Below are 17,407 nucleotides of genomic sequence, written 5' to 3' on the forward strand. Positions count from 1 at the left end.
CCCCACGCACTAGCAGCGAAATGAAAGTCACAAGGCACTTGCCACGTAGTGGGAACAAAAAGTTTCTTATTATGCTAGCACAATGATCATCCGACAGTGAGGGTGTGGAGTGTTCCGAAATCCAACGGAGTAGGCTACTTTGCCCCGATGGCAGCCATGGACAAGAGTCAAAACCATACAGACCGACCTCTCATGTCACCTGCAATCACAATTGTGTACTCCTCCGACTCTGGACTTCCTTCACAGGCTTCGGACTTGCAAACGGCTTAATCCCAGATCCCCAGGTGTCAACAATGGTCTTCGTGTCTGGCTTTCTCCAGCCACTCCAGGTGGGCCTACCAAATGCCAAAAAAACTACTATCCAATATTGGGTCTAGGCTTCAATCACCCGTTATGATTGAGCTACCATTGGCTCTAGAGAAGGCTGAATGACAACTGCTGCTCAACTTTGGTCTGTGGCTCGGTACCTTCCCAGATGAGTGCTGTGACCTTTATCTGCCCTACTTGTTTCTCAACTAAATCTGCCACACATCCACAGATGCTGTGGAGGAACTTGTACCCCTCCTATTTGGCTTACAGCATTCTGGGCTCAGCTGGGCCAATACATACCAACCCTTCGCACATGCAGACCGGGCTCCTGCACAAATTAGGTGACTGGACTGACACATTCATTTCCTAGCACTCATGAGTAACCTCCCCAATATAAATGTTGCTAGCGGGACCTTAGACTCAGACTATTCTGCGACTCTAAAGTCTAACCAGGAGTCATGTGAAATGTATGACAAGAAATGAATAGATGATCCTACCCTTCCTAAACGGTTCTAGTTAGGAGTACACTGTATCTGCATTCGTAACTGCACATTTTGGGGAGCCATGCATGACAAATGCTTCCCACTTCAACCACCTACATCCACACACTTCCAACCACACATATGCAACAAATCGTAGAAGGCTAGAGAGCCACAAGACCAGACTAGAATTTCATATATGCAATAGAGATTTCAGGTAACAATCTCTAGCATGCACGAGTCTTGGATGTAGTGCCAAGAATCTAGCAAAATGGAAATCTCAAGTACCTGAGAACAAGAGCTGTCGAACAAGTAGAGAAAACCTCTACATAATGGAGCTAAAAAAATTTTTTTTTAAAGTACGGACTATGAAATTGAAGCTTAGCAATACAAAATGGTACGGTAGACGGAATGGATTAATGCACTATGTATGCATCAAGGGCTCAGCATGAATAATTTTTATCCTGCACAAAAACTAAGCTGGGAAGCACTAATCTATATGTAGCATTATTTGTATAACACGTGCAATGTTTCATCCTTTTTTTCCCCAAATGGTCTTCGCTTTCTAAACCAATAGTGGTCGCAAAAGTCTTTGTTTCCTTTTAACTGACAAACTGCACCAATATTTTTTTGATTTCTTTAGAGAACGTACCCAGCAGATGAAAAGCGAGTATTAAACAGTTGCACCACATAAATAAACTTTAAGGAATTACACTCACTGGATGAACCTCGCCGATTATGAATGATTTGGACATGTTTCTCGCATCTGTAGAATGGCCGATGTCTTCAAACGTCTCCGTGGCATCTCCTCCGGCTTGTTCCCGTAGGACCTCCTCACCACCTGGGTGCTGAAAGTTTCACATTGTTAATGATCTTGTACAAACAATACATTACATCTAGCAAAAACTATGAGCGAACACAAAAACAATGATGCTCTAAAATAAGAAATGGTCCCTGAATCGAGGCGCTACATTAAGGTGTTTGTGGTCAATCTCTACTGAGGCGACCAACTGTCAATGTCTACGGAGGGCACCAGGTTGAGGGTCGAAAGGATTAAGAAAGACTAGAAAGACAATAAATGTTTCCTGTACTACTCACAGGGACATCTGTGGCACTAGAGCTGGTCTCCTACAGAGTTTTCAGTAAAGACTAAGCAGCAGAGCTATCCTCTTACTTGAACAGAGGGTGTACTTGGGGAGAGGATGTAGCCTTATGGCTGGAGCGGTAGACTTCGAAGCTGGGGAACCGGGTTCGAGTCTCGGCAACGACGCTCAACATCCTAGGATTCTGGGCAAATCACTTAATCTCCCCGTGCCTACTAAAATTGAATATGTCCTTCCGTAACGAAACTGGTGCTCTTGTAAAGCGCTCCAATACCCGATGTCTCGGGTCTAGTTCGCGCTATATAAAAATCAAAATAAAAAAATTTTTTTTTTTAGCTGTTAGACCTTGGATAACAGAGATAGTCCTCAGATTACAGTTTCCAGCAAATCTTCGAACAGCAGTGTGTAATGTCCTGGAACATTTGTGAATCAATGTTATACCCAAATGCTCTAGGAAAGACCGTTGCTAGCAGATCACCTCAGTGATGGATTTATGCAATCATCGCTCCAATACATTTCTTATTTTACCTACCTTAATTTGGTCTTTTCAAAGTGGCAACGAGGAAATGATTGAAACCCACCCATGCAAAGCACAATGGGTGCCATCTGGTTACAACCACATTACTACAATGCTATCATGGCTGTAACAGAGAGCAGAACTGTATAATCTGTGTCAATGCTCTATGTAGGGCAAAGCCAATTCTCTGCATCTCTCAGCAACAGCAGAGGCACCTCAAGTTACAGTACTCTGTGACGTTTAGGGTAGTAGAGATGTGCAACCCGAGGCATAGCTCTACCGCCTATGGCCATACTGACAGTTTGATGGATAGCTGTGGTCTCCACCATTACTTAAAGAGGTGCAGCCTTAGGGAGATCTCCGATTTCTTAAGTGTTACCAATAACACATTATAACCCAAAGCTTAGCTCTGCTGTTTCAGTCATTACCGAGGGTTTTCATAACAGGAGGGCAAGGTTAGTGCAGGTGCTGCCTAAAGTGTGTTAGAACACTGGTAATGTTAGGGCCACAAAAATTAGGCAGCAGTGAAAGAACAAGTTATGCAGCAGGGGAAACTAAATCATACACCAAGACAAGGCAAATGATGTGGCACATTCTGCCGCTGCACTAGCTCACTTTGTCATTTTGACATACATGGATACAAAAGGGATTACAAGTGTCATGCATGATACAAAGGTTTCTTATAAAGGAAAGCAAACACCGTCAACCGACCATTTACATGACACTTCTCACTTGGGTTGTGCAAAATAATTTTATAAACTGCAAAACAATCAAAATCTACAATTTTTCTAAGTCTCCTGCAGAACACAACTGAGCAACAACAACAACAAAAAAGCTCCCAAATCGCTCTTCAGTGGAACCAGACATGCGGGTGCATTTCAGGTAATCTCATTAATTGAGTAGTTAACATAGTTCTCCCATTATAGCTTGTGCCAGGAAGAACCACACTAGCTACAGAAACTGCCAAAGAAATGCATAATTCAGTCTGTGGCAGGATGACCAGCTGCCCTTGGCCATTTTTAGGTCGCACCTAGGCAGCACATGCGTTGTCTCTTCGAGACATGCTGTATCTACTCTGTGGCTTAGCAACACAACAAGATGGACGGAGTTCTGAAACCTTTCAAACACTTACCCCCACCCAGTCACATATCTGGGTTAAATCCATCATCCTTTTGCTCACCATGCCATCCCAGTTTGGACCCACTCATATGCAAATCAGTCTTGACTCTGCTCCCCATGGGAACAGTTCAGCCCAAACTGCCAGGCCACGTCCTCCCTGGACCGGAAACTAGAATCATGGGACCGGTTTCGGGCTATCGCCCCTCATCAGCCAGGCTAGCTTGAATCCTGTGGCACAGCGATCATTTGAAAAGTTTTAGCAATCCATCATCTTGTTGTGTTTGCTATGTTAACCCTAAGTGGTCAAGGATATGCCCAGATGTAGGTCCCTTGCTCACCTAAAAGACACAAAAAGATGCGCCCTGACTGACTGCATTGAAGCCAGCTCCAACCACATCAAGGAACCCTTCAATAAAATCAGAGAGTTGTCCTCACCGTCAGCCACCAAGAACATGATCTCCCCCTCCCAGGAACTCTGCAACATCCTGACAGACTACTTCCACAACAAGATATCCACCATCAACAGTAACTTTGAACTCCAACCCACCAAACTCTACTGTATTCTAACACCAACTGACGCCACACACAACCACCCACTCACCTCACGGAACAGCTCACCATACAGAACACAGCAGCCATCATGAACACCATTCACTAAGGAGCACCCATGGACCCTTGCCCCCACAACTTCAACCTCAGGAGCAAGGAAATCAGCAGCAAACTCACCTCCATGCTCTTTCCCGATGAATGGAAAAACACAGAGGACAGATCCCTTCCTCAAGAAAACCTACTCCAACCCCAGCAAACTCAAGAACTACCACCCTATCTCTCGGTTCTCCTTCCCTGCCAAAGACCTCAAGAAGGCCATCAACCTCCAACTCACAGAACACCTGGAGAGCAACAACCTACTGGACATTTTCCAATCCGGTTTCTGCACCAACCACAGCACCAAGAAAGCCCTGATCGCTGCTACTGATGACATCAGAACCCTCCTCGACTGGGGAGAACAGGCGGCCCTAATTCTCCTTGACCTCTTAGCAGTGTTCGATTCAATATCCCATCACACCCTCATCAAGAGACTCAGCCACATCGTAATCCAGGGAGGACATACTCAAATGGATCACATACTTCCTCACTGGACAAACCCAGAGAATCTCCCTACCACCCTTCACTTCAGAACCCAAGAGTATCATCAGCGACGTCCCTCAAGGATCATCTCTCAGCCACCCCCTGTTCAATACTTACACGACAATCATCATCAGAACCCGTAGCAGCAACATCATATCCTATGCAGATGGCACCCAGCTTATCCTCTCGCTGCCAGAAGACCCCTCCACCACTAGGACCAAGTTCCACAACCTTGAACTGACCATTTTTAGTTACCTGAGGTACATCATTACCCAGAGACGTATTGCACAACCTTTTGGATTTTTAGTATGGCAAAGGGACCAACACAGTAAAAAGTCTTCTTCTCCCCTCTGGTATACTTTACCCATTTTTATCATTATTCACTCACACACACACTCACTGTGCACATAGGACCCACTTCACCCACACACCCGCATTCATCTAATGGCTGTTCGCTAAAAAGATCTCCGCTGAAGTGACCCTTCGGGGGACCCGTTGGGCATTGCAGCGCCGGCCTGACGAGTAGCAAACGCCCAATGATGAAGCATGACATCCTTCGGGGTGTGTGAGGGCAACAAGAGACAACTTTGGTCCTCCCCCCTGCAAAGTCTATCCTAGACCTAGTTCTATCCTCTCTTATGTTTCACCTTTTTCTTACTTCTCTTTGCGGTATGAGGGTGACTTTTCAGCACCCACACCGATGAAACAGTGACCCTATTTTTGGTTTAACGACTTGATAGTGGAGCACGGTACGTAATCAGCTCCTGGTCCCCCCTCTCCTCCCTTTGAAATTGCCAACTTCCACAACTGCATGACAAGCGTCACTAACTGGATGAAGACCAACTGCTTGAAGCTCAATACGGACAAGATGGAAGTGCTGATTTTTGGGGACAACACCTCCCTTTGGAACAAGTCCTGGTGGTGCTCTGAACTCGGACCCACACACACACAGACCACACCCGCAAACTTGGCAAATTCACCCTGAAATGCCATATCAACAGTTTCCTCCGCCTGCTTCCACACCCTTTGCATGCTCCAGGATCTACAAATAGCACCCTGTCAAAACCAGGAAAACAGTCACTCAAGCCCTAGTCAACAGCCGGCTGGACTACGGCCCTTTGCAGCCCCTTCATATTTGCAAATGGTTACCACCTCCTTTGAAGGGTTGGTTTAAAGAAAATAAATAAATAAATATATATAAATATACACACACACACACACACACACACACAGATATATACATGTGTCTCAAACGTAGATCGCTCTAACTGAGCCACAAACCAGAGCGAGCTGGTTTGTGTCAATAACGGCACTTAAGCTTTAAATTAAATCAGTTCAAGGAGTCCTTACACTGAGCAAGAGAGATGCCGAAGAGACAAATCATGGCAATAAAGTTGGGTTCCTTTGAACAGACATCATAAGTAAACTTGTATTAGCTCAACCAACGAGATGATACCACAGTGATGTCACCATTCAATGGGGAAACTTTATTAGGAACCGCTTTGCAAGGCACGTCATATTAAGGTTTAGTGATGATTTATGTGAAACTGATAGCGGTTTATGCCGCTTTGCAAATGTTCCGTTTTTAGTATTATGTTTATTCCACAATTAGATGAACCTTTATCATATTGTTTGTGAAAGTAAGTAATCACATGACCCAAGTTTTGGTCGATGTTTGATTGTTAAATATGTATCTAAATGAATTAAAATTGGATACAGGCACAGATTGTAATTTATTATGCAAACACAACGTTATATCGTTTGGCAAAAGACCTCGGCACGTCTTTTTTCACTTTTTTTAATCACGTGGTGTATTTAAAGGTAAATGTCAAGTGGTCACACACACAATATATATATATATATATATATATATATATATATATATATATATATATATATATATATATATATATATATATATATATATATATATTATCTACTGGCGGTCGCCAGTAGATAGTTATAGTTAGGACCGTGTTTCCAAAGGAAATCTCAAAATTCTATTTTGAATAACTTTGGCGCCGAAAAAAAAGGGGGGTCCCAAAACGCGTTTTCCCCATGCATTTTCCCATAGGACCTTTAGTCGAAGGTACAGCCCGAACGGCTGAACAGAATTACTTGAAATTTGGCAAAGAGGTGGTCCTCAGGTCAGGGATGTGCCTTTTGCATATATGGAGTCAATTTGTTCAGTAGTTCCTGAGAAACTTGCAGTTAAAGTACGTAAATATCTATAGCCGCGCACCGTGCGCGCACCCTAACTTGCGCGAGCGTAATTCTGATTGGTGGTTACATGTCAGTCAACGTTCGAATCGGTCGAAATAAGGAAGTGTCGGCCGCCATTTTGTTTGTTTTGAGTGCGAGAGTGAAAAAGGAAGGTGGCGAACGTGAAAAGGGGTGCGCGCACGGTGAAAATCCATAAAAAAAATATATAATAATTTTTAAAACGTTGTTTATTGTAAAATAAATATATAAAAAATATAATAATAAATACATAACTTAGCATTTAAAAAACCGTACAAATTCACTGAAAAAAACCATAGGTTTCACACATGTTATAGTTAGGTGGACATTTCACTCGTAAAAAACCATTCAAATTCCCCCGTTATAGTTAGTTCAGATAACTATAACTCGCGCGACCGCCACTCTATCAAAAGGATGATGCCATCAGTGATGTCATGAGTGATGCCACTGACCAGGTCATGAGTGATGTAATATGCGACGTCATGAGCAGTGGATTGCGGGCGCGCGAGTTATAGTTATCTGAACTAACTATAACGGGGGAATTTCATTGGTTTTTTACGAGTGAAATGTCCACCTAACTATAACATGTGTGGTGTGAAACCTATGTTTTTTTAAGTGAATATATATATATTCACTAAAAAAACCATAGGTTTCAGGGGTGTTATAGTTAGCTGGACTTTTCACTTGTACAAAACCATTGAAATTCCCCCGTTATAGTTAGTTCAGCTAACTATAACTCGCGCGCCCGCAATGCACTGCTGATGACGTCACATATTACATCACTCATGACATGGTCAGTGACATCACTCATGACATCACTGATGACATCTGAAATGACATCACTGATGACATCATCCAGTGAATGTGCGTTTTTCTGAAAATTAAATATGTTTCATATATGTATATCTCAAGGTCGATGGAAGAATAAATGGGTATATAAGTGTCTAAATGGATGATTTGCTTTTGAAAAATTGATTATGTAACTGACTGATTAAGTGTATCATAGTGAATACATGGCTTAGTGAGTAATGTTTAAATATGTAAATATCTGTATCAGTCTCTCACTTTGTGTATAAGTGGCTGCATGGGTTGGTGAGTAGCTACATGGGTGTCTATATAGGTTATTAGTTGGTTTTTTGAGTATCAGTCTGAGTGTCTGCATGGTTCGGTGGGGGGTATTACGTAGTGCATAGGTGCATAAATGAGTGACTCACTGTTTGCATGTGTTGAAGACAGCATGTGTGCAGGACTGTATGGGTGGATGAGTGTGTGCATGGGTGTGTTAGTGAGTGAATGACTGTCTCAATAGTTTCTTTATGAGTAACTACATATGTTTTAAACTAGTATATGTGACTATTGGTGTATATAAGTGAGTATATGTGAGAGTGAGAGATTGAAAGAGTTCCTGTATGAATAAGTATGTGTTTCTATAAGTGATTGTTTAAAAGACTAAGTATGTGTAAGTTTCCGTAGAAGTAAGTGTGGTGGTGTGTGTATAACTGTATATGCAAGTAAATGTATGTTTGATTCTTTATTAGCATGAGTGACTATGTGTGTGAGTAACTCTATGGATGAGTGGCATTGTGTAACAGAATGTATAGGTGTATGAGTACATATGATGAGTGAGTACATGTATGAGTGACTGTATAGGACTGTTGGTGAATGAGTGGATGTGTATGTGGATCTTAGAATTACTGAAGAGGTTGTTGTAACTGGTATTGGTATGTCCATTGTTTTGAAAATTTTAGTCTCTATTTTTGAATGTGTGTATCAAAGTTTATATTAGGGTGAGAGGAGGTCTGCCACTCTATCACAAGGATGATGTCATCAGTGATGTCATTTGAGATGTCATCAGTGATGTCATGAGTGATGTCACTGACCATGTCATGAGTGATGTAATATGTGACGTCATCAGCAGTGCATTGCGGGCGCGCGAGTTATAGTTAGCTGAACTAACTATAACGGGGGAATTTCAATGGTTTTGTACAAGTGAAAAGTCCAGCTAACTATAACACCCCTGAAACCTATGGTTTTTTTTTAGTGAATTTCTGAGGTTTTTTAAATGCTAATTTCTAACTATGCCTACAGAGATAGGACATGTGAAGAAAGAAGAAAAAATGCACAGAAAGAAAAAAAAAAAGAAGTGCAGAAAGAAGCAACAGAAGTCCTCAAAGACGAAGAAAAGTGCAGGAAGAAGGATAACGTGCAGAAAGAACAAAAAGAAGAGCAGAAAGAATCCTTGTTGCAAAATCATCCTGTACCCTCAACTTTTTCAGACGGATACTGGTGGTAACTGAGTCTGACTAACCAGTCCTAGAGCCAGTGCTATGTTAAAAGACACTCAGAATACAGTGAAAACACCTACATATACTAGGGAACATTATGCGTTGGGATCCCCCTGTGATTAGCATGACCTCCTCTGTAAGCCCCTAGTATATAATAGGGCAGGGGGATTAAAACTACCTCTTAAACAGGCCACAGGGCATTTTTGCACACGTTAACTCAGGCCCCATCCCCTCCCTTCACCACTGTGTAAACACGCCCTGTGTCCGTTTTTAGTTGGGAGATTAAGTTCATTTGAATCCTGAGGGTCCCTAGGGTCCAACTAGCCCACTAGGTACCTCCAGTAAGTGCCACAGAGCTGCGTTGCAGAGAGGTGTAAAAAGTGGCACAGCCTGGACCACCTCTCTGCAATGCAGCTCAGTGGCGCTTACTGGAAGCACTTGGTGGGCTAGTTTGCCCCCAGGGGCCTTCAGTATTGAAGGGAAATTATATCCCCAATTTAAAACGTGCCATAGTGCGTGTTTGCACACGTCACCTCAGGCCCCGTCCCCTCCCTTCACCACTGTGTAAACGCGCCCTGTGGCTGTTCTAATTTGAGAGATTAAGTCCCCTTGAATCCTAAGGGTCCCTAGGGTCAATCTAGACCACTAGGTACCTCCAGTAAGCGCCACAGAGCTGCGTTGCAGAGAGGTGTAAAAAGGGGCTTGGCCTCAGAACACCTGTCTGCAGCGCAGCTCCCTGGCGCATACTGGAGATGCCTGTTGGGCTAGTTGGCCCTCAGGGACCCTCAGTATTGAAGAGGAATTAATTCCCCAACTTACAACTCGCCAGGGGGTGCGTTTGCAGAGTGCTGCAAGGAGGGGGCGTGGCCTCCGGCACGATGCCAGTCTTTTATTTATTTACATTTTTTAAGAAGGGGGGCTGTGTGGTTCCCCTTTCCCCAGGGCCTGTCTCCTAATTATATTTTTTTGACCCCAATCCCCAGGTCCGGCCACTGTTTTTTATTATTTTTAAAAAATATATATTTATAGACACACCTAGGACATGCTGGACAAACCGTACGTACCTATCACCATTTGAGTGATATTCATTAAAAGGCGACTATGCATACAATGAATCCACGTGGAATGTATTTACACCACTAGTAAAGCTCTGACATGTCTGATGCCCTACCGTGCCTAATCCCGGTAGACACCCTTGTCGTTTATTTATACAAACATGGGTAGCTATTGACGGGCACATTTAATACACATGCACACCAAGCCATTCAAAGGGGATTCGACAAAAATTCGACCAAATCTATGTAAGAAACCCCCCTAACTGTTAATAAAACACACATCCACTGCCGGATGTGTAATACTTTTTATTTTACTCTCTGGAAAGGGGACGAACATCACTTGAGAGTCACAGCACGCTCCTGGCAGAGCCCAATGCTGTGTTACACCCACCATTGCCTGCCGAGTGCCACACACCTCTGTGTTGTATTCCACCAGCTAGTGCATATGCTATGACACTCTCTAGCCCATGTGCACTGTAACACCACCCCGTGAATGTGTCATACCACACTTGTCTTCGCACGGGTTATATTGCCCCATCTAACGTGCCTTCCTCGATGCCTACGTTATAACGCACAGTGCTATGCCATACATATTACAATCTGGGATCCATATCTTTGTCACAGTGCATATGCAATGTTACACTCCCCAGCACATATTTTATATTACAACTTTAGAGACTAGTTAGGTTACACAACACTGCCCTGTGCATATTACACTCCAAGGCGCACATCGCATAGCACGCGCTAGTGCCTGTGCTATCTCGCGCTCTCCAATGAATCTGTCATTGCGCACAATGTATTGCATATTATATTTCACGCCCGGTTCTTCTTATATCACACTTTTTGGTGCATAGTTTATACCATACACTATATCTAGTTTTCATTTTCAATCGTGCTCTCAGGACTATGTTCTATATAACACTGTGTTCACCTACCCTTTTCACGGGCATTACATTTTGCGATAGGGGGTGGAGGGTCAGGGGGTGTTTCTGCCAAGTGAGCCCGGAGTCACAGTCACAAACGTCCTCTTCTTCCTGAATAAAAGTGAGATTATGCTGCATACTTGTTCATATTTTAAGTAGTTCGCACAGACAGACGTTTTAAAAACAATAACGTTCCTAATACCCGCCTTCTCTGAACAGTTAGCTTGCTGCCCCATCCCCCTCCTCCCTATCCTCTGTTGTGTGAATCCATGGACTAGCCTCTTCCCTCCTGCCATGCATGGTCTGATGTGCTGCCACTGCCCTCAATTTAGTATGATGTACCAGTCCCCTCCTCCTGCCCTCCATTGCCAAATTCTATGCCCCATCATTGACCTCCTGCTTAAACTCTGTGCTTAGCTTGCTGCCCCTATTCTCCTTCCCTCTGCCCTCCGATGTCTTTGTGCATGCCCCTGCTCCATCCTTTTTGCCCACCATGTTCCATGGACCTGCCACTCCTATCTACTCTGAGTGTTCTGTTGAGCTGCCACTCCACTCCCACCTGCCTAGCATTGTCAGATGACTGTAACCTGTCCCTGCCACCTCCACCCTGCCTGTCCACATGCCATGCCCCTATCCTCTTCCGCCTGTCCTACATGGTCCATTGTACTGCCACACCCTTCTGCCCTCCCTGGTCTGTTGTGCTGCAACTGTTCCTCCTGCCTGCCCCGTGCGGTCTGTTGTGAGGGCCCCTTCCCCTGAACTTTGTCTGTGCACAGGTCCTGACCCTCCCTTCTATCCTCCATTGTCCTTTGTGCATGCCCCTGCACCCTCCTTCTTGCCCATCATAGCCATTGTGCTGCCACTAACCCTCCCACTTGCCATGCATGGTCTTCTGTGCTGCCATGGCCCCTCCCACTTTCCCTGTGTGGTCAGTTAGCTGCCCCTGACCCCCTCCCACCTTCCCTCCATGGTCTGTGTGTATGCCATCACAGTCTCACTGTTGCTCTTCATGGTGTGTCTTGCTTCTAGTGCCCATCCTGCCTGACCTCCATGGCTATCTTGCTGCTCCTGCCCTTCCCCCTTGCCCCCAGCCCTCTGTTTACATGTGCAGACCCCTACTCCCTCTCTCCTGGCTTGTCTGTTCCATTGTAATGCCCCTGATCCGTCCCTCCTGCCCTTTATGGTCTGTTATGCTGCAGCTTTCTCTCCTGTCTGTCCATTATGGTCAGCTAGCTACCATTGCCTCTTGCCCCTCTGTTCTCTGTTGTCAATGTGCATGGTCCTGTCCCCTCCCTCTTGCTTTCTATGGATTGTTGTGCTGCACTCCCGTCCCGCATGCCCTGTGTGGTGTATTGTGCTGCTGCAAACCCTGACGCCTGCCCTGCAGGGTCAGTTTGGTGCACCTCTCCATGTCCCTCCTGTCCTCTGTTATCGAAGTCCATGTCCCTACCCCATTTCCTTCCATGATCCAATGTACCATACTTGCGAACATTTTGAACTTGGTAAGATGGAGATTTTGAAAAAAAACGGGGGTATTGATTTTCCCCTTTGAGTTACGTTGAAAAAGAGGAGATTGTAGACAGGAGACAGATCAAATAAAGCCCATTTGAGCTTAAAAACATTGGACGTTTCCTGGCTGAATCGGGTCTGTTGGCATGTATGGTTGTACTACCATTGCCTCTTCCTTCTGCCCACAATGCTCTATTACATTGCCACAGCCTCTCTTGCAAGTCCTGTATTGTTGGTTTGTTGCCCCTGCCCCTCTTTCCACTGCCCTCCATAGTCTGTTGTGCTGCCACGGCCCTTCCTGCCTGCTCAGTGTGGTTAAATTGTTGCCTTTGCACCCTCCTACCTGCCTTCAATTTTCAGAGTCCGTGCCCCTGGCCTCTGCCTCTCAACAGTATCCTAATGAACAACTAGATTGCTAACATTCTATATTTATTACAAAAGTGTGGAACGCCTGACGTCATCTTGATGTAATCAAAACTGTAATACCTAGAGCATTTCCTTCCGGAATTACATATATGAGAGGGTCTTATTGGCATCAAAATTATGGTTAGTGCTCTAAAAGACTAAAATAAGGACATATTTTCTGAGTTTTCAAATAGCGACAAAGAACTTTTAAATTATTTGTTATCTTTATGTTTTTTTATCCAGTTGACCACTTGATTAAATGTTGCACTTAGGGGAGAGGATGTGGTGTTACTTCCAGAACTGCAGACTTTGCAACTGGGGAACCAGGTTGGAGTTTCTGCTTCAGCTCGACATTCTGTGATTCTGGTCAAATCACTTAGTCTCCCCATGTCTACAACCAAAATGAATTTGTTCTTGTGCGATGTAACCAATGCTCATGTAAAGCACTCCAATACCTGACAAGTCTGCACTATATAGCACTGCAAAAACACAAAATAATAAGTGTTTTGCACACTTCTGTCATTGGGCTATAGTTGGGCTACATCTGGGTGATTTTTGGCTACATTTGGGCTCTTTTGTGTCCGGTGGCCATCTTGGGAGATTTATTTGTTATGAAGTTTCCTAATTTCCTCATGTACTGCAGCCTCCTCAGTAGGAAATGCTTTCAGTTCTTTACTTTGATTTCATCAAGAAGGCATTCAGATGTGTCACACATTTGCCATAAATTCTGAAAGTTAGCACTCTAGCTGCTCATTAGATCACTGTAGTAAAACTACTGTTCACCCTGGAAGTCTGCTGCTGGTATTAAAAGTGCATGTTTCAGTCTGCATGTCAGAATTTTTTAATGAAATAGAAGAGGATTTGAGAAGTCACTCAAAATGTGCCCTCATTTTCTTTCTGCAGCATTAATCATAATTTCTATGGCAAAATGAACCCCCTCATTGTGTTCCTTGTTAAATTAAATGTTTTAAGTGTTACCAGTTTATTCCAATCAAGATGGCTTCAGGTGTGCCATACTTTTGTCATAATGAAGACAGTAAGCGCTCTAGTTGTTTTTAAGAACACTCTGGGACATTCTGTCATTGGGCTATACTTGGGCTACATCTGGGTGATATTTGGGCTACATTTGGGCTCTTTTGTCTCTGGTGGCCATCTTGGGAGACTTATTTGTTATGAAGTTTCCTAATTTCCTCATTCACTGCAGTCTCCTCAGTAGGAAATACTTTCAGTTTTTTACTTTGATTCCATCAAGAAGGCATTCAGATGTGTCACACATTTGCCATAAATTCAGAATGTTAGCACTCTTTTTGCTCATTAGATCACTGTAGTAAAGCTACTGCTCACCAGGGAAAACTGCTGCTGGTATTGAAAGTGCATGTTTCAGTCTGCATGTCAGAATTTTTTAATGAAATAAAAGAGGATTTCAGAAGTCAAAATGTGCCCTAGTTTTTCTTTCTGCAGCACTAATCATACTTGTTATGGAAAAATGAACCCCCTCATTTTGTTCCTTTTTAAATTAAATGTTTTAAGAGTTACCACTTTAATCCAAGCAAGATGGCTTCAGGTGTGCCATACGTTTATCATAAGTAGGACTGTTAGCGCTCTAGTTGTTCTTTGGAACCCTCGGGAAGCTGCAGTAGAACACAAAGGAATCAACTGACAGTCTCTGGCCTTGTTGGATGTACATGTTTTACTGAGAATGTCAGACTTCATTCTCACATGACTGAGAAAGATAATGTGAATTTACAGAAAATATGCTCTCAGTTTAGCTTATAGACCACCTTCCAAACCTCTGTGGGAAAAGCATGTGAAAATAGTTTTCTCTCAAACATGATTCATGATATCCCAGCAGAAGGCTTTTTCACATGGTAAAATCACCTTAGAACATACCACAATTCCTAAAATGAGTATGGTACCATCAACAAATGATTTATAATGTAACTAAAGTCTTAAAACCTTCTATTAACTGCAATGCTTTTTAATGAGGTGCTATCATGTATATTGGTCCCAAGATGGCTGCCAACACTTCTTGGATGAAGTGCTGACAGCCAATCAGATCTCACAATGAGATGTGTGGTTAGGCTCCGCCCAGATATATATATGATTTTACTTTTAATTTTCTCAGGAACTACTGAACGGATTTACACCATATATGCAAAAGGCACATGCCTGACCGGAGGACTACCTCTTTGCCAAATTTCAAGTAATTCTGTTCAGCCGTTCGGGCTGTACCTTCGACTAAAGGTCCTATGGGAAAATGCATGGGGAAAACGCGTTTTGGGACCCCCCTTTTTTCTCAGCCCCCGCTTCACGAATCACCCCGAGACTTTCAGGGTAGGAGCTGAGTGGAGCGCCCCATTAGTTTTGAACATTTCACGAACATAAGTCAACCGGCACCAAAGTTATTCAAAATAGAATTTTCAGATTTCCTATGGGAACTCGGTGCTAACTATAACTATCTACTGGCGACCACCAGTAGATGTATATATTTTGCAACTTTAATTCGGTCACACATACCAATGTGTATCTGTATTTGGAAGGGACGCCTTTAACATGCCCCTTCCAAATACCGAATCGCAACCCACAAACAGGTTTCCGAACCCCAATTTGTTATTTGTACATATGTAAAAGATTTTTTTGTGGTCAGCCACTGGCGCTATTCTATGAATCAGGCCATTTCTGACAGCAATTTATTTGAAAAGTTTTGTATAGCGCGAGCATGACCCATGCACGTACCAGAGCACTTTACACATGTACAGAGAGCAGTGGCATAAGGAAAACAAATATGGGTCCGAAGATATGTGAGAGATCAGCACAAAGAATAGGTACAAATGGATACAGTAGCAGAAACACAATAACCATAAATAAAACAAACAATGACAGGAAACAGTAGTCACGAGAGTAATAGAAGAGACAGGAGAGGTATGGGGAGAGGAGATCCTAGGATCTAGGCCATACATTTATTCATGAGTAATGTTTTAACTTCTTTCTTGAAGCTAACAGTTGAGAGATTCAGTCTGGATTCAGGAGGCGTTGTGTTCAATTCTTGGGGCAATCCCAGAGAAAGCTCAGTTGTAGGTTTTTGTTTTTGAGAATCTCTGTGGTTTCAGCAATAGAGTGCTGGACCTTCTGGAAGATCTGCCGCCACCAGAGAGTTCCAACTTCTGAGCAAGGTATCTTGGGGTATTGAAGTGCAGGGCTTTATGGGTCATGTAGGCGATTTTTAATTGAATTCTTGCTTCATAAAGCAGACCCTCCAGGATTTCGCGGTTTGCCGCGAAATCGGCACTTTTGTAAAAATGCCACGATTTTTACATAAGTGCCCGTGAAAATGAAGGAATGCATTACTTTGTACTTCATAGTGAATGGAACAGTTCCAATATTACCAGCAGGAGTCATTTCACTGGCACAGAATACATAAACCCATTTACAGAACTTCCTGGCATCGACAAATATGACCGTTCAGGCTACACAACTATGTTCTCTATTTCCATTAATTTGCCATGCTATAAATTATTGGGACTAAACTGACACCTGGCAAGGGTCTCAGAACACGTAGCAGCAGGTACATTACCCTTCAAACTATAATACTCATATTGGAGTACTAGCCTGCAGGGTACACACAGATACTTCTGCAGTTGCATTAAAGAGGTATGCTGTATGAGTGAGAATAGACCTGGCAACGTGCAGATTGATGGGTTAATGCACTTCCAACAGAGATGTTTCTGCAGTCAGTTGTATTGTAAACTCTGACCTGCAGGTTACACGCAAATCTCTGTGGGAGGTGCCAAACCTCTGAGTTATCTTATTGAAGTTTAACGAGTATCTTTCTGTAGGTTGCATGGTTCTGGCAATATGAGTTCACCTCGAGGGACTACTATTAGTTTATCCAAAGGCCGCAACACTAGGATGTCAATGCACAGTGCCCGGTAATATAAATGAGAACTGTGAGGGCCCTGTACAGCCCAGATTGTCATTTTGATTTTTGCACGAACTCCAGATTATTTAAGGGTCAGAATTCTGAGCCCTGAGAAGTTCTGCAGAATTTCCCCCAGGCTAGTTTTGGCATGTTAAACCTGCCACAATTTACCAGGAGGAAAAACGCACAGTGATTACAGTATGCAGCGACATCTACATGTTATGCCTCATGCCCAAAAAAAGTTTGAACAGGAGGTATTTCATGACCCCAGTGCTTAATTTGTAATAAAAATAAATTTAAAAAAAGAATAAGTGCCAGGGATCTCATCAGCAGGACACTTCCGCTTGCACTGTCATTTTCAGTCACAGCATTACTAATAAAGCACTCTCCTACAAGTGTAACAGTTCTGATAATT

At 43.4% G+C, this 17,407-nt stretch overlaps 1 protein-coding gene across 1 annotated transcript in view; it reads right to left on the reverse strand.

The window, feature by feature from the left end:
- CYB5A (cytochrome b5 type A) overlaps positions 1-17,407 on the reverse strand; it is a 133,045-nt gene that overhangs the window by 63,828 nt on the left and 51,810 nt on the right. Inside the window, exon 2 of the mRNA XM_085606940.1 lies at positions 1,508-1,636. Coding sequence (XP_085463066.1) covers positions 1,508-1,636 — 129 coding nt within the window. The remainder of the gene's footprint in view (positions 1-1,507; positions 1,637-17,407) is intronic.

The sequence above is a fragment of the Triturus cristatus genome, chromosome 5_2 (assembly GCF_964204655.1).
Source record: "Triturus cristatus chromosome 5_2, aTriCri1.1, whole genome shotgun sequence".
NCBI classification, from domain to species: domain Eukaryota; kingdom Metazoa; phylum Chordata; class Amphibia; order Caudata; family Salamandridae; genus Triturus; species Triturus cristatus.